General features: G+C 36.8%; 1 protein-coding gene and 1 non-coding gene across 2 annotated transcripts; one reads left to right on the forward strand and one right to left on the reverse strand.

The window, feature by feature from the left end:
* Positions 1–14,005: 14,005 nt before the first annotated feature.
* On the reverse strand, positions 14,006–14,112 carry LOC125840610 (small nucleolar RNA R71). Its single transcript, XR_007443754.1, has one exon. It is a non-coding gene; the product is annotated as a small nucleolar RNA R71 (small nucleolar RNA).
* Positions 14,113–18,471: 4,359 nt separating this feature from the next.
* LOC125840604 (uncharacterized) lies at positions 18,472–18,993 on the forward strand. Its single transcript, XM_049519570.1, has one exon. It carries the CDS (start codon positions 18,472–18,474, stop codon positions 18,991–18,993), a length of 522 nt encoding a protein of 173 aa, XP_049375527.1.
* Positions 18,994–22,785: the final 3,792 nt, after the last annotated feature.

Below are 22,785 nucleotides of genomic sequence, written 5' to 3' on the forward strand. Positions count from 1 at the left end.
TCATAGTGGTACATTCATGGATCCACTAGAGGCTTTGTAGACATTATAAAGCTATCATATGTATTCATAGTTTCACTTGTCACATGTATCGGTTCAGCTAGTCAATATGTGTTGTATATGAAGCTTCTCATCAGTAAATCTATCTGCATAGTAGTTACTTTCTAATCATAGGTCACTTGTAAAACATGTGTTTATATGGTACTTGTCCGCCTTACCTAGGGTTGGGGTGTGACATTTTCTTAGTAAGATTTTAATGAAGTATATTATCTATGGACATCCAAGAGGGAGTGTTATAAAATAATATATTGTGGACGTCCACTACATCAAGAAGTTACTCCATTACTTTCCTCCATTATGAAGATAATCATAATCTCCATAACCTCCACAACTTCCACCTTTATAACCATTATTCTTGTAACCTTTCACTTCCATAATCTCCCCCCCATTATATTCATGTTAATGTCATGTTTATGACAAACCTTTTGTATGCCTTTACGTTACACTATAAATAATGGCATAAGGGTTCATAATGTAGATATTTGAATACTTTGAAGAATAAGAAATACTCTTATCTCGTATCTCCCTATTTCTATTGTTTTCATCTTCTATATCTCTTGTCTTCATCTTTATATTCTTATTTTGCTTTAGTTTTACAACATTTATGTCTTTTTCTTGATTTTTATATTTTTCGGACGTTTACGAATTAAATTTTATTATATTTTTTGGGCAGTCATGAAAAAATGTGAAATATTGATATTTTATTCGTATCGATATACTAGGTGACAGGTGCGATTCGTGAATTGTTTGATGTGTTTTTATGTCATTTTTGTTTGATTTTATATTTTCAGACGTTTATGAATTAAATTTTTTGATATTTTCCGAGCAGTCACGAAAAATGTGAAATTTTGATATTTTATTCGTATCGATATACTAAGGTGACTGGTGCGATTCAAAAATTTTGAGGTGTTTTTATGTCTTTTTCTTGATTTTTATATTTTTCGGACGTTTACGAATTAAAATTTTTGATATTTTTCGGGTAGTCATGAAAAAATGTGAAATTTTGATATTTTATTCGTATCGATATTTTAAGGTGACTGGTTCTATTCAGGAATTTTTTGAGGTGTTTTTATGGCTTTTTCTTGATTTTTATATTTTTCAGACAAAACGAATTAAATTTTTTTAATATTTTTTGGGCAGTCACGAAAAAATGTGTAATTTTGATATTTTATTTGTTTCGATATTCTAAGGTGATGGTGTGATACTAGAATTTTTTGAGGTGCTTTTATGTCTTTTTCTTTATTTTTATATTTTTGGACGTTTACGAATGAAATTTTTTGATATTTTTTGGGGATTCACGAAAAAAAGTGAAATTTTGATATTCTATTTGTATCGATATTTTAAGGTGACTGGTGCGATTCGGGAATTTTTTGAGGTATTTTTATATATTTTTCTTGATTCTTATATTTTTTGAGCGGTAACGAAAGTCTCATAAAAATTTGAGATTTTATTCGTATCGATATTCTAAGGTGACTTGTGCAATTTGTGAATTTTTGAGGTGCTTTTATGTCTTTTTCTTGATTTTTATATTTTTTGGACGCTTACGAATTAAAATTTTTGATATTGTTCAGGCAGTCACGAAATTTTTTGAAATATTAATATTTTATTCGTATTTATATTCTAAGGTCACTGGAGTGATTCGGAAAATTTTTGAGGTGTTTTTATGTCTTTTTCTTGATTTTTATATTTTTCGAACGTTTGCTAATTAAACTTTCTGATATTTCTCGGGCAGTCACGAATAAAATGTGAAAATTTTGATATTTTATTGGTATTGATATTCTAAGGTGAAAGGTGTGATTTGAGAATTTTTTGAGGTGTTTTTATGTCTTAATTTTTGTTTTTTTTGGACGTTTACGAATTAAAATTTTTGATATATTTTGGGCAGTCACGAAAAAATATTAAATTTTGATATTTTAAGGTGACATGTGCGATTCGGGAATTTTTTGAGGTGTTTTTATGTCTTTTTCTTATTTTTATATTTTTTTTTCGGACGTTTACGAATTAAATTTTTTGATTTTTTCGGGCAGTCACGAAAAAATTTGAAATTTTGATATTCTATTCGTATTGATATTCCAAGATGACTGGTGCGATAAAGGACTTTTTGATGTGTTTTATGTCTTTTTCTTGATTTTTATATTTTTCGGACATTGATAAAAAAATGTGAAATTTTGATATTTTATTTGTATCGATATTCTAAGGTGATTAGTGCGATTTGATAATTTTTAAGGTGTTTTTGTGCCTTTTTCTTGATTTTTATATTTTTCGGACATTTACGAATTAAAATATTTGATATTTTATTAGGCAGTCACGAAAAAATGTGAAATTTTGATATTTTATTCGTATCGATAATCTAAGGTGACATGTGCGATTCGGGAATTTTTGAGGTGTTTTTATGTATTTTTCTTGATTTTTATATTTTTCGGACGTTTACATTAAGTTTTTTGAAACTTTTTGGGCTATCACGAAAAATTTGAAATTTTGATATTCTATTCGTATCGATACTCTAAGGTGACTGGTGTGATTCGGGATTTTTTTGAGATGTTTTTATGTCTTTTTCTTGATTTTTATATTTTTCGGACTCTTCCGAATTCAACTTTTTGATATTTTTCGAGCAGTCATGAAAAAATGTGAAATTTTGATATTCTATTCGTATTGATATTCTAAGGTAGGTGGTGCGATTTGAGATTTTTTTGAGGTGTTTTTATATGTTTTTCTTAATATTTATATTTTTTGGACGCTTACGAATTTAATTTTTTTTATATTTTTTGGGCAGTCACCAAAAAATGTGAAATTTTGTTAGTTTATACGTATCAATAAACTATGATGACTGGTGGGATTTGGGGATTTTTTGAGGTGTTTTTATTTCTTTTTCTAAATTTTTATAATTTTCGGACATTTACGATTTAAAATCTTTGATATTTTTTGGGCAGCCACGAAAAAAGTGAAATTTTGATTTTTTATTCATATCGATATTCTAAGGTGACATGTGCTATTCGGGATCTGTTTGAGGTATTTTTATGTCTTTTTCTTGATTATAATATTTTTCGGACGTTTACGAATTAAACTTTTTGATATTTTTTGGGCGGTCAAGAAATAATTTGAAATTTTTGATAATTTATTTGCATCGATATTCTTAGGTGACAGGCCGGATTCGGAAATTTTTTGAGTTGTTTTTATGTCTTTTTCTTTATTTTTATTTTTTTCGAACATTTACGAATTAAATTTATTGATATTTTTCGGGCAGTTACGAAAAAATGTGAAATTTTGATATTTTATTCGTATCGATATTCTAAGGTGACTGGTGCGATTCAGTTATTTTTTCAGGTGCTTTTATATTTTTTTCTTGTTTTTTTTATATTTCTTGGACATTTACAAATTATAATTTTTGATATTTTTTGGCAGTCACGAAAAAAAATGAAATTTTGATATTTTATTCATATTGATATTCTAATGTGACTGGTGCGATTTGGGAATTTTTTGAGGTGTTTTTATTTTTTTTCTTGATTTTTATATTTTTCGGACTGTCACGAAAAAATCTGAAATGTTGATATTTTATTTGTATTGATATTCTAAGGTGATGGTGCGATACCGAAATTTTTTGATGTATTTTTATGTCTTTTTTTTTTTTTTTACATTTTTCAGACATTTACGAATTAAAATTTTTGATATTTTTCGGACAGTCACGAAAAAGCGTGAAATTTTTAATATTTTTTTTGTGTCGATATTATAAGGTGACTGGTGCTATTCGGGAATTTTTTGAGGTGTTTTTATGTCTTTTTCTTGATTTTTATATTTTTCGGATGTTTACGATTTGAGTCTTCCTTTTTCTGAACTAGAGATCTGGTAGCAATGTGGCTGCAATGGTGAACATCATTAGTAAAATCAAGACTTACACCTCTTTTCTTTGTAACCAAGTGTTCCAGAGCTTCCACCAGTGGAATGTTTACTGAAAGCTGCTTCAACATGGTAATGAATTTTGTGAACTTCCCATCTTCAGCTTTCTTTCTAATCCTTTGAGGGAAAGGGGGAGGTGGTATGGGAATCTACTGTAAAGGCAGGTTTTCCTCGACCTCTTTCTCTTTTCCTCTCGAGGGTTGTGATTTATGCTGAACCTCCTTCGAGTCATCTACATGTACGGTTTCATCCTCATCTCTGCCAGTTTGCTCCAAGACCTGTTCATGTTTGGTACCTGCATACATAAGGTCAGTAAGAACTTTACCACTCCTGGTGGTGATTACCATGCAGTGCCCGTCCTTCTTAGGATTCTGTATGGTGTCACTTGGTAGTGATCCATTCTTCCTCTGATTCAGTGAGGCTGAGAGTTGTCCCAACTGCTGCTCAATTTGTTTAATGGAGGTCGTGTGAGAGTCCACCAACTGACTCATGCTTGAGAAATCACCTCTCATTTCTTTTACCCCTGCATCAGTTGATTCAACCTTGTGAAGTACTTTAGCCATCAGATCTTCCAGCTTAGATCCGCTGGAACTAACACCTGCCCGGTCTCTATTGCCTGGGGTCATATAAACACCACTGCGATCATTCCTATACCCATCTCTGTTTTGCCAGTTTCCTTGATCTCTTTTTGATGGCCTATCATACTGACCATCTCTAGCATAGTTCTGACCTGCGTTTCCAGAATTGTAACCCTAATTTCCAAAGTTATAATTCCGAAAACCACCTTGGTTCCCCTGGGATCGCTGCCAACTGGGACTGCTCTTCAGTCTTCCTGAATCACCGAGCGTGAGTCCTTCTGCTCGAGCACATTTTCTTGCCTTTCTGCGGAAGCAATTCCCAATCTCTGTTCCAGGTACAAGTCAAGTTGAATTTACAAAAAAAAATTCAGTGTTAGAAGTATTCAAATCCATAAATTCACTACGAAACAAGGCCGGAACCAATTTGAGACTTTGGAAAACTTCAAATAGAAGTAGTTAGCTTCCTCATCAAGGTCAAGATCCTGATCCTCATACCTGTTTTGTTGTCCCATAACGTTCACCTTTTCAGACTTGACTACAATGTGCTTTGTGAGCAGATCTATTTGAGTCCTCATAAATGCCATGTCTTGGTCCCTTTCTTCTTCTCTCTTCCTCTGTTCAGCTGAAAGCTCAAATGTATACCCAAGCTCTCCTACCTCTGCATCTCTAGTGTACCATGCTCTGTTCTTCTTTGAGACCTCATCCAATAGCTGCATGCTTTCCGCAAATGGCTTCCTCATAAATGAGCCTCCACAAACTGCATCAACAACAGGTTTAGTAACAAAATTCAGAGACCTATAAAAGGCTTGTTTAAGATGCCTTTAGGTAAGATCATGGTTGGGGCATTTCTTCAACTTTTGGCTGAACCTCCACTATCATGCATTGCCTCTCCTGGTAGCTTCTTGTGTGTACTAATCTCGTCCTTCATCTGCAGCTCTTTTGATTCTGGGAAGAATCATTCCACGAAAGCTTCCTTCAACTCATTCCAAGTTTTGATGGAGTCATCTGGCATTCAACTAGTTATTCGCCTCTCCAGTAAGAGACAATGGAAACAACCTCAATCTCATTGCTGTTTGGTTGACCCCAGGAATCTCTTGTGACTTATAGATTGCCACAAAATTAATCAAGTGCTGATTTGCATCATCACCAGCTGGACCTCTAAACATACCTTTCAGGTTCAACAATTGGATCATGGTGCTGGTGATTGTGAACTTAACACCTGGGGGTAGTGCAGGTAACACTATGGCTCTAATGGCTCAAGTTCCATCCAAGTCAGCATCATTTTCTTCATACATCATATGAGCTGGATGCTGAGCTCTACCCCTTGGGGATATTGGTTGGCGCTGGGGATGGACTACTCCTTCCTCCCCTCTGTTCTCCTCTACTACCCTAGGTTGATTGATTCCAGCATTTTGCTGGAAAACTGACCTAGGTTGATTGATCATGAAGATTGATGTACATTCCTTGCAGCATCAATCTCAGCTTCTAGTCCCAGTCTGTGTCTCTGAGCCTCTAGTTCTTGTGCACTAACCCATCTTTCGAAGAGTTCTCTGAAATTCAGGGTCGTAAGGAAGCAGTGGGGCTCCTTTGCTTCTAGTGTTGGGCATGCACAATCTGACTCTCCTGAAAAAGACACAAACACCAAATAAAACGTAAAATTAGGAAATAAACTACAATTGAATAAAATCTAGTAAACCACTTCTGAATTGAAATTCCCCGGCAGCGACGCCAAAATTTTATACATCCAAATTTACACTTCAAATAAGAAGTGTAAATGGTCGATGTCAATTTACAGAACTCAACTAGAGTTGAGGTCGATCCCACAGAGAATTTTTTTACAACTAAGGTTTCACTGTCGCATTTATTCAAATGTTGTTATTTTCTCACAGACAAATAACAATGGAAAGTAAATTGGGTATGGTTGGATCATTATGATTACCAAAACTCACAGTCAAAATCCAGGCTCAAGACTAACAAACTATTTTGTTGTAAGATTGATTCAATTAATTAAGAGAAACCAGGATTGTGTTCACCATAACATTAGTTCTAGTGTTCTCCCGTAATTTGAGTGTCAGGCAATTCAATGTTTACAAAATCCTTGCGAGTTAAATTTATCTAACGCTTCTCAGCCTAGTCAGATAATGATCACTCATATTCTCTCGAATTTAGAGTGTTACTAACATTGGACCGCGCTTGAAAAGATATGGTGTTAAAGATCTTTTCTCTCGAACTCAAGCTTTAACTCAAATTTGTTAATTTAATTTAGCTTTTTCCTAACTGATATTTTTCTCTCGACCAAATAATAGATACTGGTTCGTCTAATGTGTGCACTCACTAGACTAAAATGATATTGAAAGCTAAAAACTACAGGTTGTAAACACAGAATGTGTTTAACTCATTTTACGGAATCACAACTAGAATATCGTCATAGATCCCACAACTCCAGTCGTGGTATTTAGTCACTCATGCTTTTGCATAAATAATCTGTAATTTGGAATGAAGACATATTGAGAAAGACTTACGAAAATAATTAGCAAATCAACAATCACTTTGATAATCTGATAGTCTGAATCCGAATTTCAAACTGATAACAATAATCCCAGAATCCAAAAATCGAAATCTACCAGTAATACTCTTGTTCTTAGTCGTAAAATGTCAGATAATCAATAATAACTCAAAAACGACCTAAAGTAGTACAAAATAGAATGTTAAAAGTGATTCCTAATCGAACTAGGACTGAATTGTCAGACCTTTTCACGGCCACTACCACAACCCGTCAAGGGTTTCACTGTCCGTGAATCCCTCTGTGGTCTTCCCTTGGACTTCCCAAAGTTTAGGTCTTCAATGCTACCCACTGGAACAAGGACTACAGACTGCACCACGGTTTGTAGTGAGGACCACGGCCCGTGATGGCGTCCATGGTCTTCACTTGATTCCAACATTCTTCCAACTCTTCCTTGCTTTCACACTGGTTCAACTCCATGGTAGGTACCACAGTCCGTGGTGAGAGCTACGGCCCGTGGAACCCTCCGTGGTCATCACTTGGTTATTACTCCTCTTCATCTTCTCAAGGCCAACACTGCTTCACTTTCACGAGCTCAACCACAGACCGTAATGAAGGTCACGGTCCGTGAAGTTGACCGTGAACTTTACTTTGAATCATCATCATTTTGTAGTTTCTTTTCCATTTTCTATACCAACCAGATTCTACCTACACATTCAACAAACCTATCAAATAATACAAAATTTCACTTAATTCCAGTGTTAGTTCACAGTTCTTAAGCGTCAAATGTGCCACGATTTCACGGCACATCAATGGTGTGATTCAGGAACTTTTTGAGGTATTTTTATGTCTTTTTCTTGATTTTTATATTATTCGGACGTTTACGAATTAAAATTTTTGGTATTTTTCGGGATGTCACGAAAAAAATGTGAAATTTTGATATTATATTCGTATCGATATTCTAAAGTTACTGGTGTGATTCAAATTTTTTTCGAGGTGTTTTTATGTCTTTTTCTTGATTTTAATATTTTCACACGTTTACGAATTAAATTTTTTGATATCTTTTGGGTAGTCACAAAAAAATGTGAAATTTTGATATTTTATTTGTATCGATATTCTAAGGTGACATGAGTGATTCAAGAATTTTTTGAGGTGTTTTTATTTCTTTTTCTTGATTTTTATATTTTTTGGACATTTACGAATTACAATTTTTGATATTTTTCGAGCAGTCACGAATAAAATGTGAAATTTTGATATCTTATTCGTATCAATATTCTATGGTGACTGGTAGGATTTGGGAATTTATTGAGGTATTTTTATGTCTTTTTCTTGATTTTTATATTTTTTTGGACGTTAACGAATTAATTTTTTTTTATATTTTTCGGGCATTCACGAAAATATTTGAAATTTTGATATCTTTTCGGGCAGTGACAAAAAAATGTAATTTTTTTGATATTTTATTCGTATCGATATTCTAAGGTGACAGGTGCGATTAGGGAATTTTTGGAGGTGATTTTATGTCTTTTTCTTGATTTTTATATTTTTTAGACGTTTACGAATTAAATTTTTTGATATTTTTCAGGTAGTCACGAAAAAATGTTAAATTTTGGTATTTTATTCATATCGATATTCTAAGGTGACTGGTGCGATTCAAATTTTTTTTGAGGTGTTTTTATGTCTTTTTCTTGACTTTTATGATTTTTATATTTTTCAGACTTTTACGAATTAAATTTTTTGATATTTTTCAGGTAGTCACGAAAAAATGTTAAATTTTGGTATTTTATTCATATCGATATTCTAAGGTGACTGGTGCGATTCAAATTTTTTTTGAGGTGTTTTTATGTCTTTTTCTTGACTTTTATATTTTTTGGCCGTTTACGAATTAATTTTTTTTTGATATTTTTTGGGCAATCATGAAAAAATGTAAAATTTTGATATTTTATTCGTATCGATATTCTAAGGTGACTGGTGCGATTCAAAATTTTTTTGAGGTGTTTTATGTCTTTTTCTTGATTTTTATATTTTCAAACGTTTACGAATTAAAATTTCTGATATTTTTCGGGCAATCACGAAAATAATGTGAAATTTTGATATTTTATTGGTATTGATATTCTAAGGTGAAAGGTTTGATTTGGAAAATTTTTGAGGTGTTTTTATGTTTTGATTCTTGTATTTTTCGGACGTTTACGAATTAAATTTTTTGATATTTTTGGGGCAGTCATGAAAAAATGTGAAATTTTGATATTTTATTCGTATCGGTATTCTAAGGTGACAGGTGCGATTTGAGAATTTTTTGAGGTATTTTTTGAGTTTCATGATGTCTATATTTCCTCATGTTGATTTGCATTTTAGTATAATGATTGCATTTATGACTTCATGAAGTAAATTGGAGAACATGCTTAGTTATGTTTTGATGAAATGACATGTTGGCTTAATATTGTTGTGTTGAGGTTGCTTGAATTAATGGGTTTCATGCATATTGGATTTGGTAGATATGTTTCTACTCCCATATGTTGCATTGACTATGCGTTGTGATGGAGGTGAAGTTCCCTCCTTTTGGAATATTGCATATGGTGAAAGGCGCATTTGTGAGTTTTGCTCATTTTTTTCGATGTTTCATGCATGATAGGTTGCTAGTCTAGAATTTCTAACTTAGTTTGGTGTTTTGGTCATCATTTGGGGACGAATGTTCCCAAGGGGGAGATAATGTAACATCCCAGAAATCTAATGACCTAAGCTAGAGCCTAACATGATGCCTAATGTCCTGAAAAGGGTTAACGTCAAGATAAGAGTCATAAAATAACTTCCCTAGCCTAGTACTAAGGTGTTAGTCCCTAAATGTCAAGACATGGCCCCCCATTAAGGTATGGGAGTCTTGATTCATGGAACACTTTTCTTCATGAGGCCCTTCAAACTCTAATTTCGAAATTGTCAACTTGTTCAAAAACTAGGGTTTTGATTCTAGCCATGGGTTCTTCCTAAAAATGATTTCATTATGTTAATTGTATTATATTATGGATGATTTGATGTTTAATGGTGATTTTTATTATAAAATTCCCCATGAACCCATGTACACCCCCAAGACCCCAATTTCATGAATTTTGATTGGTGTATTGATGTAAGATGATTACTATGAATTGTATCCATGTCAATCTAGTTATTGAATCTTGTTTTATTCATTCCTATTGTAGTATCTTTGGGTGTAATTGTGAGACATGATGCATGACCCCTGGGTGGGGGTAAATTGCTAGGGCTTGTGTAGGATGATGAAGATTGTATATGAACTTATGGTTCACCTATGTAAGGATGATCTTATGGTTATAATGTACTGATGGTATTGATGCAAGACCCTCTTACCCTACACCCTAACACTTATCTATGCATGAAAAGACTATGATTATGATATTAATGTTGGGTTGATTGAAAATGACACTTTCATGAACATGATGTGAGAGACTTACTCACATACTAAGGATTCTAAGGGTGAAAGGCTATTATCACCTAAAGAATCCATGAGCTACCATGATACCATGATGGTTGAGTGTTAGGCATTCTTCCACAAACATGATTATAAAGTAAAGACATAACATGATTATAAAAAGGGAATTAGGCTTAGCACCGAGTGGATAGGAAAAAGAGATGGAAACCTTTTTCCACAGTTAGTCCGGGTTTCTAGAAGCAATCTCCTTATCCCATAACTATGTGTCCATATAGGTCTCTTAGCTAGTGGATCCACCTATAAGCTAAACATGTTAGTTCTACCTTAGGCAAGTAGAACACCTCTTTTCGGTGTGGGTTTATGACACCAAATTTCATGTAGCTCACATGGTCTATGTCGGTTAAAGCTAAACTTCCCTACATGATATTAACAAGATCCATGACATGACATGATCAAGAACGTGAACTAAGAACACAAACACAAGCCATATGCTATGATTTCTTAAGGGATCTTACTTAGTATGAGTGGGGGTATGGGACTTCACTTATACATTGCACAAGTGAGCTTGGAGAGTGATTGTGGTATGTGTTTGACAACATGATACTATGTGTAAACATGAACATGAGATATATCCAGGACTTCTTAATAGGCTTCGCTTAGTATGAGTGGGGGTGTGGGACTTCACTTGTACATTTCACAAGTAGACCTATGAAGGGGTTATGGTGTGGTTTACTTATTTTGTGAATATATATATGAATTCTTGATATGAGTTGGTGTTAGGAATGCCTTTCTTATTATGAACTATGAGCATGATGTTTCCTTGTCTATGATTGTTGGCTTGGGTGAGGTTTAAGGTAAGTTATGCATGACTATGGTAGCCTAAGGTGGTTTATGGTATGGTTTGACTTGATGATTACTCTAAATGTGCATAACGACTTTTAAACTTGATAAAAGCATGATTTCAACTAAATGTCCCTTTTTGCATGATTTAAGGATTTTATGCATGCTTCCATACTTAGTACAGTTAATTGTGCTAACCCATTTCCTCTACACTTTTATTATAAATGTAGGTTCCGGTCTTTGAGGCACCATATCCTTTGAAGTGAAGCTTGGGTCGACTATTCCCTAAGCTTTGTGAGTCCTCAAGTTCGAGGACAAGTTGCTATTGATTCTAGACTGTAGTTCACCTTTCTATGTTCTAGACTTTATTGTATTTTCTATATTTGGGGACTTTATTGATGTAAGGGCTTTGACCCTAATCGTACTCTTATGTTCTAGATGGGGATTGAGACAAGTCTAGTTTCCTATTTTCCTTTTTGAAAAAAGTTGACTTCTATCGTGAAAAGTTTTAAATTTTCCGAATCATTACCATGTCTTTATGTTATGATTATGCTAAGGGATTGTATGAGACGCCTTCGGGGTCGAGTACTGATGAGTCCACAATTTGGACTCATTTAGAGCTATATTTGATAGAATTAGTGTCCTCAAATGCATATTTTGTCTCAATATCTAATGAAAACCCTTAAGTTTTAGGTATTTAGAGTTTGAGGGAAAGCATGGACACTACTTAGCAAAAATGAATGAAGGCAGCTGAAAGAACGAATAAATGAAGATCTAAGAATCGCCGAACCCGTTCGGCGAGTCGCCAAAAGGTCTTATCCCCGCCTTCTGTTCCAGTGTGCTGAGCCCTGAAGGAAAGGATAAAATTTGCAATGAAAGGAGCAGTCGGCGCATCGCCGAGCAGTTCCACGAAGCAGTAGGAGAAGGTTAAGTCTGCGATGAAAGGAAAAGTCGGCGCTTCGCCAAGCAGTTGCGCGAAGCAGTACCCTATCGCCCAATGCCTCAGAACGTGAAAACGCTGAAGAAAAAAGTAGAAGGGTGATTAACCAGACCAAAGGGCGAATCCCCAAGTGTGTCGGCGATCCCGACTAACTTGCCGAGTGGTCCTCCGCAACACAATATTTCAAACACTATAAATACTTGTTTAAAATGTTAGCTTAGCACCAATCATTCTATTATAAGATTTTTACAGATTTTTTAGAGTTCTTAGCTCTTAAGGGTTTTTCGAGACTTTGGTCTAAAACTTGGAAGTCAAAAAGGGTTTCAACGCCAAGAAATTGGACGTGGGTCTCGAAGATTCTTCACTCTTGACGCATTTTAAGACTTAATTCTTCATACTCATTGATGGAAACTAAGATTGGTATAAATTTTTATCTTTTTTACATGTCTAGCTAAAACCCCAATTCTTGGGGTGTGAATTTGTGAATATGGGTTAAGTTAATTGTTGGGTTTTGCTTGCTGATAGTTTAATTGTTGTTTTTGTGATTTCATGTAGTAGTTGTGTTTGAATCTATTGAAATTGTAGTTGACAATACGATTTCACTTTTGTGTTTTCGGCTTGCTCGAGAGAGTGGTCGTAAAACTAAGACTACTAAATTGATGGCTGGTGGGATTGGGTCGACATGAGGTTCAGCTCGAGAGAGTGAACCCTAGTCCTTCTCCCACACACTCAGCTCGAGAGAGTGAGTGGGCTAAGGCAGAGGCTGTTCTTCATGTGGCAAATTGGTGTTCGAAAGAGACCGATTTGATTTGGGGTAAGTTGCTCGAGAGAGAATTTACCCCCATTATAATCTATCCTAGTCACAAACACTCAACGAATCTACTATCAAAAGCATGTACCCAATGATCTAGTTTGACATCTCCTTGAGTAGTACTCTTTGCAATTTTCGCTGATTTTTACTTACTTGTTACAAACCCCCATTGTTAATTGACACTTTTGTGTCACCCCTTTGATTTAGTATGTTTGTATCCGATAATATTTTTAACTACGACTAATTAGAACTTAATCTTATTTTTCTATTAATTCTCAAGCCCACTCCCTTGTGACTCGACCCCAACCCTTGGTTGGGTTACTTTACTATTGTACGATCGTAGACACTTGCATTGGAAGTTGTGTCTTGATTACGCAAACATCAAAATGGCGCCGCTGCCGGAGTGGTGTTATTTGAGAATTCTTAGTTTAGTAAAAAAATTTATTCTTCTTAGTTGTAGTTCTACTTACTTAATTTTCAGTTTTGTTTCGCATGCTTGTGCTAACAACAGGAAAGATGAACATGCATGAGGAAGAGATGAATGAGAGTCAAGCTGGTCATCGAGACGGTGTAGACGACGTAAATAGTGTCTATAATCTAGATTAGTCGGGTGGAATGGGTGCAATTTGCATTTCCACAAACTGACGGGAATGCGATGTTTGAAGTCACTAGCACAACTCTTCACCTTCTCCAAATGAGAGGACTATATGGAGGGCTAAATCACGAAGACCCGCATGAGCATGTGAGAAGCTTTATAGAGGTTTGCAGCTCTTTTTCATTCAAAGGTGTTTCACAAGAGTCAATTTGACTGCGGTTATTCCCATTGTCTTTGAAAGGAGAAGCAAGAAAGTGGTTAATCGAGTTAGAAAAAAATTCTATCACATCATGGGAGGAGCTGGTCATAGCATTTAACACAAGATTTTTTCCTCCATAAAAAATGATGAAGCTTAGAGATGAAATCCAAGGGTTCAAGCAAAGGGAAGGGGAACCACTCCATGAAGCATGGGTGAGATTCAAGAAGCTCTTACTTAAATGCCCAACTCATGGGCTACCAACCGATTTGTTACTTCAATATTTCTACTGGAGCCTTGATTCAGTTAATAGATGAGTGGTTGATCAGTTGGTACGAGGAGGAATAATGTTACAAACATTTGAGGTGGCTTCATTTCTTCAAGACGACAGGACTAGAGTAAATCAAGTGTGGTATACAAAAGATGATCACGTTTCCCCATTCCACTTTAGATTAACAGAAGAGCAATTAGATAAAGAGAAAGAGAGGGATGAAAACATCAAGAAGATGTTGACTCAGATGGAAGTTCTACAGGAGAATATGAAGGGAACATGTGGAATGTTCAGAGTTGAGGAGGGTTCATCCCCAAGCTATTCAAAGCCTGGGGAGAATCAAGGTTGGAACTCCAGAAGATGTGATGAGGGTTTCTACCCACTCTATTGGCAGCGAGGTGGAAATCAAGGTTGGAACCATTATAAAGAAGTTGAACAAAGGAAGTGTCATCAAGATTTACTCGAGTAGAGTGATTATTGGAGAAAAGAGGATGAATATGAAGAAAATCTCACTCACTCAAGTGAGAGCCCAAAATCAAGGGGGAGTGCAAGTAGTCCCCGTGTGAATGATTTGCTTTCACGCATCCTTGACAAAGTGGAAGGCTCAGACGATTTATTAAAAGGAATGAAAGACGATTTTTCATCCTTGAACAATAAAGTAAACTCACACGCAGATACAATCAAAAACCCTTGAAGGTCAATTGAGTTTACTTACAGTACAATTGAACAAAAAATGGAGATGGATGATGAAGATAGAGGGCTGGCTGTTGTCACTCGGAGCGGAAAAGAAGTAAAAGGTAATATAATGAGAACTGAGGAAGTGTACTTACCAACTGCAAGCAAAGATATGGAGGCCAAACAAATAACCATCCCATAAGACATCATAAGGGAGCCGCAGATTGATGTGGAGAAACATAAGCCATGCCTAAACATCAAGCAACCTTTACCCAAGATACCTCTTCCATTTCCTCAATGCCTCAAGAAGAAAAATGAGGATGAAAGGTTCAAGAAGTTTCTATCGGTATTCAAGACCTTATCGATTAATCTCCCTCTAGTTGAAGCATTGTTGGAAATGCCGGGTTACGCCAAATTCATGAAGGAGTTAGTCATAAGAAAAAGGAGCTTGGATTTTGAAACGATCGAAGTCTCTCACAGTTGTAGTGCGATTATGTCGAAGGAGTTAATCGAAAAGAAAGATGATCTTGGGGAATTCACCATCCCGTGCACCATAGGCTTGCTCAAGTTCACAAAAGCCTTATGTGATATGGGAGCAAGTATTAATCTAATGTCGTATGCTATTTAAAAACAACTCGGATTGGGTGAACCGCAGGCTACAACTATGAGACTCCTGATGGCTGACAAATCGATCAAACATCCGGTGGGGATACTTTATGACATTCTGGTTAAGGTTGACAGATTCATTTTTCCAGCTGATTTTTTCATACTCTTTTATGACATAGATGCCGAAATTCCTATATTCTTGGGAAGACCATTCTTGGCAACTGGGAGAGCGCTGGTGGATGTCGAGAGTGGGGAATTGAAGTTTCAGGTCAATGATGATGAAGTCACCTTTGACGTGTGCAAATCAATGAAACACCCGAGTGACATTCATGTAATCTTAGTTGATGATGTGATTGACGAGGCTGTGGCTAGTGTGAGTCATTTGATGTGTAGAAAAGAACCCCTTGGAGTTGTGTGGGTTAACAAAGAAGACTTCGAGGTTCAGAGCCAAGAGGAAGTGGTAGCCACATTTTCAATTAAGGGGGAATTCACAAAGACTCCAATTAAATTGAATATCGACTTACAAAATCGAGAAAGCCCTCCCGCCAAACCGTTAACCGAAGAACCACCAAGTCTCGAGCTTAAGGTATTACCTTCGCATCTCCAGTACACTTTCTTAGGAACAAATAACACTTTGCCGGTGATTAATGCGGATGGCTTAACTGATTGGCAAGTAAAATTGCTCCTTGAAGTTCTAAAAAGGTATATAAAAGCCATCGGTTGGACGATCGCTGATATAATGGGGATTCCTCCAGACATTTGCACACATAAAATTCAGCTTGATAGTGATTGTAAACCGAGTGTTGAACATCAACGAAGATTAAACCCACCAATGGAAGAAGTGGTGAAAAAAGAGATAATAAAGTGGTTGGACGCAGGAGTGATCTACCCGATTGCAGACAACAAATGGGTTAGTCCAGTGCAATGTGTATCGAAAAAAGGAGGAGTCACGATTGTCCCTAATGAAAATGGAGAGCTTGTATCTTTACAATCGGTGACAGGATTGAGAGTTTGCATGGACTATCGGAAGTTAAACTCATGGACTGAAAAAGATCATTTCCCCATGCCCTTTATGGATCAAATACTTGACCGACTATCCGAGAGAGGATGGTATTGCATTTTTGATGGGTACTCGAGCTATAACCAAATCTCCATTACTCCGGAGGATCAAGAGAAAACAACCTTTACATGTCCATATGGTACTTTCTCCTTCAAAGGAATGCCATTCGAATTATGTAATGCATGTTTCAACGTTGCATGCTATCCATCTTTGCTGATATGGTGGAAGACTCAATGGAAGTATTTATGGATGATTTCTCAGTTGTGGGCGACTCATTTGCAGAATGTTTAGAGCACTTTGGCCATGTTCTTCAAAGGTGTGTCGAGACCAAATTAGTCTTAAATTGGGAAAAGTGTCATTTCATGGTCAAGGAAAGAATTGTATTTGGTCACAAAGTATCACAAAAGGGGCTGGAGGTCGACAAAGCAAAAGTCAAAGTAATCGAGAAATTACTGCCTCCAATTTCAGTAAAGGGGGTTCAAAATTTTTTGGGACATGCTGGATTTTATAAAAGGTTCATCAAAGATTTCTCAAAGATTGCACTTCCTCTATGCAAACTTTTGGAAAAAGAGGTAACCTTCAACGTTGATGATGCTTGTATGGTAGCTTTCAAATGCCTGAAAGACAAACTAATTTCCACCCCAATCATCATTAGTCCTGATTGGTCAGAGCCATTTGAAGTGATGTGTGATTCAAACGGCATGACATTGGGCATAGTGTTGGATCAGAAACGAAATAAACTTTTTCATCCCATTAACTACACAGGCAATACTTTAAACAGTGCTCAAAGTAACTACACAGTTACCGAGCTAAAGTTACTTGCAGTGGTCTATGCGTTTGAGAAGTTTCGTGCATACTTGCTAGGTACTAAGGTAGTTATTCACACTGATCACGCTGCTTTGCGTTATCTAATGGCAAAGAAAGATGCCAAACCTAGGTTGATAAGGTGGGTGCTTTTATTGCAAGAATTCAATTTTGAGGTTAAGGATAGAAGAGGTTGTGAAAATCAAGTGGCTGATCACGCATCAAGATTAGAAGGCAGGGATAAAGACGAGTCAGAGATCGACATAAATGATGTTTTTCCCGATGAGCAGGTATTCACAGTAAACCTCACACAGCCCCCTTGGTATGCTGATTTTGCAATTATTTGGTGTGCGGATTAATACCGGATGAACTGAACTTTTACCAACAAAAGAAGTTCTTATTCGATGTTAAAAAATATTTGTGGGATGAGCCATATTTGTTTAGAGAGTGTGCTGACCACATCATAAGAAGATGTGTCCCAGAAGAGGAAGCTAGGTGAGATCCTGCATGCTTGTCACGCTTCGCCGGTTGGAGGGCATCATGGTGGTCTTTGGACAGCAGCTAAGGTGCTACAAAACGGGTATTACTATCCGTATCTATACAAAGATGCACATGAGTTTGTTAAGAGGTGTCCACAATGCCAAAAGCAAGGTGGTGTGTCCAAAAGGCACGAGTTGCCTCTAACACCCATTCTAGACGTGGAGCTGTTTGATGTATGAGGAATCGATTTTATGGGCCCATTTGTGAGCTCATTTGGCAACAAATACATCTTGGTGGCTGTGGATTATGTGTCTAAATGGGTAGAAGTTGTTGCTCTTTCAAATAACAAGGGAAAAAGTGTTGTTCAATTCTTGAAGCGCTACATTTTTGCAAGATTTGGGACTCCGCGAGCTATTATTAGCGATAGGGGACCACATTTTTGTAATAAATGGTTCTCAGCTGCATTGAGTAAGTATGAGGTTAAGCACAAAGTGGCAACACCATGCCATCCCCAAACAAGTGGCCAAGTTGAAGTGTCAAATTGGGAGATCAAAGGCATTTTGTCTAAGACAGTGAATGTAAATCGAACTGATTGGTCTCGAAAGTTGGATGACGCACTATGGGCATATCGTACTGGTTATGAAACTCCAATCAGTATGTCACCGCATCAATTAGTTTTTGGGAAATCATGCCATTTACCAGGCTAGCTAGAGCATAAAATAATGTGGGCATTGAGAGCTCTTAATTTGGACTTGGCAAAAACTTCAAAAGAAAGAGTAGAGCAGTTAAACGAGTTGGACAAATTTAGGTTTAAAGCTTACAAAAGTTCAGCTCTTTTCAAGGAAAAGATGAAGAAATGGCATGATGCTAAGATACTTAAGAGAGAGTTTAAAGTGGGAGATTGGGTGTTGCTATACAATTCACGACTGAAGTTGTTTCCTCGAAAGCTCAAATTGAAATGGTCAGGACCATTTAGAGTGACGCAAGTGTTCCCAAACGGCATTATAGAAGTTGAAGGGCAAGAAGGACATACTTTTAAGGTGGACGGGCAGCGTTTGAAATTATACTTTTGTGAATGTCAGGAGATTTCTTTGATTGAATTTGATGCAATACAAATTGCCTCAAGGCTATCTATTCACGAACATCAACGATTTGATGGAGTGTTCACAAGGATGAAGACTCTTGGGCATGTATGGATGATGAGGAGGGAGTTCCATGCCTTGCATGGGAACATATGCACTTGAAGGAGCTCCCAGTTGGGCAACACCATGCTTGGATGATAGATTGGAGCGTGGGAGGCCTAACTAATCGAGGAGGAACAATTGAAGACATGTTCCATTCAGCGAGAGGACAACCACTTCGGTGACTCGTCAAACCCTTTTGGTGAGGGTCCCAAGGTCGCCAACTGGTCCAAGGAGCTACAGAAGGGAATGTTGACCATTCGGCGAGATGGAGACCATTGGCGCATTGCCTAGTGGATTGGGTGATGGTCCCCAGACTGCCCAAAGTTCCAGTAGCTCGCCAGCCAAGGCTAGGAGTAGAGTTCCTCAGCAAGTCCATTGGGCGCATCGCCGATCCTTTAGGTGAGCCCGACTTGGCTCACTCATTGGCCCATTTTGGGTCACTTTTGGGCCCATCTATGTAATAAGTCATAAAACTATAAATAGGCCTTTAGGGGTTCATTTTAGGGTTACAATATTTTGAATATTGATGAATGATATATTGAACTCCTTGTGTGAGTGTTTGAAAGCTTAGTAAGCTTTTGTTGAACCTTGTTTAGAAATGGGGGTTGCTTGGGATATCGATTCCCTTGAGGTCTTTGTAACAGTTAGGTGCTTCTTGTTGGATTAACGAAGTGAGGTCTTTGGGTTTAACATACCTATAGGTTGCTCTTTGTTTCCTCTTGTTGTGTCTATCTGTTTATCCGAATTAGGTTCTTGTTAGGATCTAGATTAGAGGTTATTGGATTTAATACTTCCTTTAGTTGCCAATTGTTTCTTATCTTGTGTCTCTTCTTCTATGTTTCTTGTTTTCTGCATATTATCGAGATTCTTCTTATGAGAATCGTATCATTAGGTATCAGAACTGTGTCTAGATTCGTTCCTATAATTCTAGTCTTAGGGTTTGTTACGAAAACAAAAAAAAGTGTTCAACTCGTTTCTGAAGAAATTTTGAAATTGGTCTTGTTGATTTGAGTCTTGTTTGTCGTTTCCAAGGTTAGATTAGTTTCCCTAACCTATTTCGAGTCTAGGACTGAGATTTGAAAGGGTTTGGTTCACTATTTGAAGTTTCCACCATTGTTGGTTGAAGAAGCTTTGAAGAAGACGAAGTGGGTTTTGAAATCTAGAAGTTTTGGCAAGGAATTGAGTGTTAAAAAGTATTGGGGTTTGTTCTCCATATCAACGAGAGCATTCACCTAAAGTTTCGTGAAATTTCGAGCTAAAAATCTTTGGGGTTTTATTTTGGGTCTTCATAGTGTTCTTGAAGTTGTTGAAGAACATTCAAATCTTTAAAAAGGGAATATTTGAGAAAGGAAGTGTTTGATTCCAAAAAAAGGAAGAAAGAGAAAGTGTTAAAGTGTTTGTAAAAAGAGAATTTACCAAAAAGGGTAAATACCAAAGGTCAAGGAAGAGGGGGGGACCACCAAGGTTAAATTTTCGGAGCCTTGCAGTTGCAGCTTGAGGAATTTCAGCGAATCCCGACTTGGATCCCCCATTCCACTCTGCGCCTCACACTTTTGGCAGCTAGGTCACCGAGTTGGACCTCATTTTCGTGAAGACACTAGAAGTTTAGGCGAGCTAAGCCCAGGTCGCCGAATACATTTGGCGCATCACCGAACTTCCACCCAGATTGCCGAGTTGCCTTGTTCGATTGTCAAGTTTGGTGAGTCAATCTTCAAGTTGGCGAGCTGAACTTCATGTTTGGCGAAGAAAATATGCCATTTGGCGATGGGAAACTCATTTTATGACCTCTTTCATCTCAGGTTCTAATTTCTTAGTTTCCTTTTCTTTTGATTCTAGTGTGTTATCAAGAATCCTAAACTGATTTTCAACTTGTAATTACCTACTTGTTGACTATTAGTTCTTGAATTCACTTATTTGTAGTTCTTTTGTTTTCGTGCTTTTTTCGTTTTACTTCGTAGTTATTTCTTGACTCAAGTCCGGTTGCTTTAATTGAGTCATCCATTTTCTTTAAACAAAAATCCACTTCGGCCAAGAGTAGAAATTGAGACCTTGTGATAAACTGAGTATAAGCAATCTTCAACATTAGCCGCGCCAATTTGAGAGGCAATCAAAGGTGTGCAAACACGAGTGATTGTGAGGTCATTTAACTAATTCTAATGTTATGTGCTATTTTTGTTGAGTTGTCCTAATTGTTAGGTACCATGGCCACCAGAACCCTCCCACTTAAGGGGAAGGTTACCTGGGAATCCATAATAGAGGCCGTTGCTGACGTGCGTTGGAGAATGGAGAACATAAAAGAGCGAATGGCCTCTGTGGAGGATAGACTGGGAATAGAGGAGAGGTCGAACATCCATTCGAATAGGGTGCCATGATCTCAACCTAACCCTGATGTTTATCCTTCCCTTTGTAAGGATTCTTATGTAGGTACAAGCGTAATGAAGAGAGGAACATGAGTTCCCAACTAAGAGCCTACAACTAAAGGTGTGACAGACACCTTTGTGGGATCTTCCAACATCCGAGGTAAAGAAGATCCTTCTTGCGGGCGACAAGGTACAATGGCTACACTTGACACTTTTACCATTGCAAATGAACAAAGTGTGAATGTTAGATTGTCTATATGTAAGCCTATTACTTCTCTACCATGTGCTGATAATATGCTTGTTAAGAGTGTGGATACACTAGTTGATCGTATTGATGACCGAATTGATTCTTCTAGTAAGATCGATTTGTGTCCACCTAGTGTTGACACCTGTGATTTGAAAGATAGTACATTATTTAATGATAATTGTGTTGATAAACCTGATTGTGAATGTAGTTCACTGATTGAGGGTTTTTGTAATGTGATTAAGGAACCTCAATTTGGTGGTACTTATGATAATGTTGATCATTTGAACAGGAGTGACTCTTTGAGCATATCTTTTGTGGAAGATCCGATTGCTTGCTTTGCTCATAGAGATCATGTGCTTGAACATGCTTCGAAAAATGATATGTGTCTTTTTGAGAGTGAAATTGAATGTTTTAATTCTTCCCTAGTGGTTGATCATTCCCTCCTTAAGTACAATATCTTATTTGAAGATGATGAAATCAACCCTAGTGATGTACCTATTGGTGTGAATCTTGAGAGAAATATAGTTCTTGATAGCTATACTTGTTATAGTAACCCAATATGGTGTGAGGCTTTCCCTCCCAAAGATGGAAATCTCTTCTTGGAAGATGAGAGTACTCTTGTGGGGAAGGAATGTGCTGATGAGGAAGGTGGTGCGTGTTTTCCCATTACTTTTTCTTCTTGGTGTGTTTCACTCCTTGATAATATGACCAATGCTTTTGAGCCTATTGGTAGTCATACACATGAAAACACCCTAGAGGAGGTTGATTTGCGAGACACCTTTCTCTATTACTTGTTTACATATGATGGTGCTCATGCTGTTGAGTGGAGTATGTTGTTGGGAGGACAAAGTGCCATCCTGATAAATGGAGGGGCACTAGATCCAGTTCCGTGGGCTTTCTATCCTTTTGATTACGGTGGATGTTTGAGGGTATTTGAACTGGTGGGAGTATCATCTTTTAGGTGGTATTACCATGTTGATGAGAAGAATAACCATTGTACTTGTTCTCCATTTGTGGGCTTAATGGATGTTTGGTTGTTCCTTGAGTTTGAGTCTCCTCGACTAAATGTTTTAAGTGCTAACCTTTGTACTACCCCTCATGCTAAGAGGATAAGCTTCTTGCTTATGATCTATATGGTTTTACAAGGTTTGGATTCGTGGACTCACTTTTATCTACTTGCATATGATGATACTCATACTTGTGTGGGTTGCATATCTTATGTTAGTAGTGGTATAAATTGGGCAT

The sequence above is a fragment of the Solanum verrucosum genome, unplaced genomic scaffold (genome assembly GCF_900185275.1).
Source record: "Solanum verrucosum unplaced genomic scaffold, falcon-dt-bn FXZP01000224.1, whole genome shotgun sequence".
NCBI lineage: Eukaryota > Viridiplantae > Streptophyta > Magnoliopsida > Solanales > Solanaceae > Solanum > Solanum verrucosum.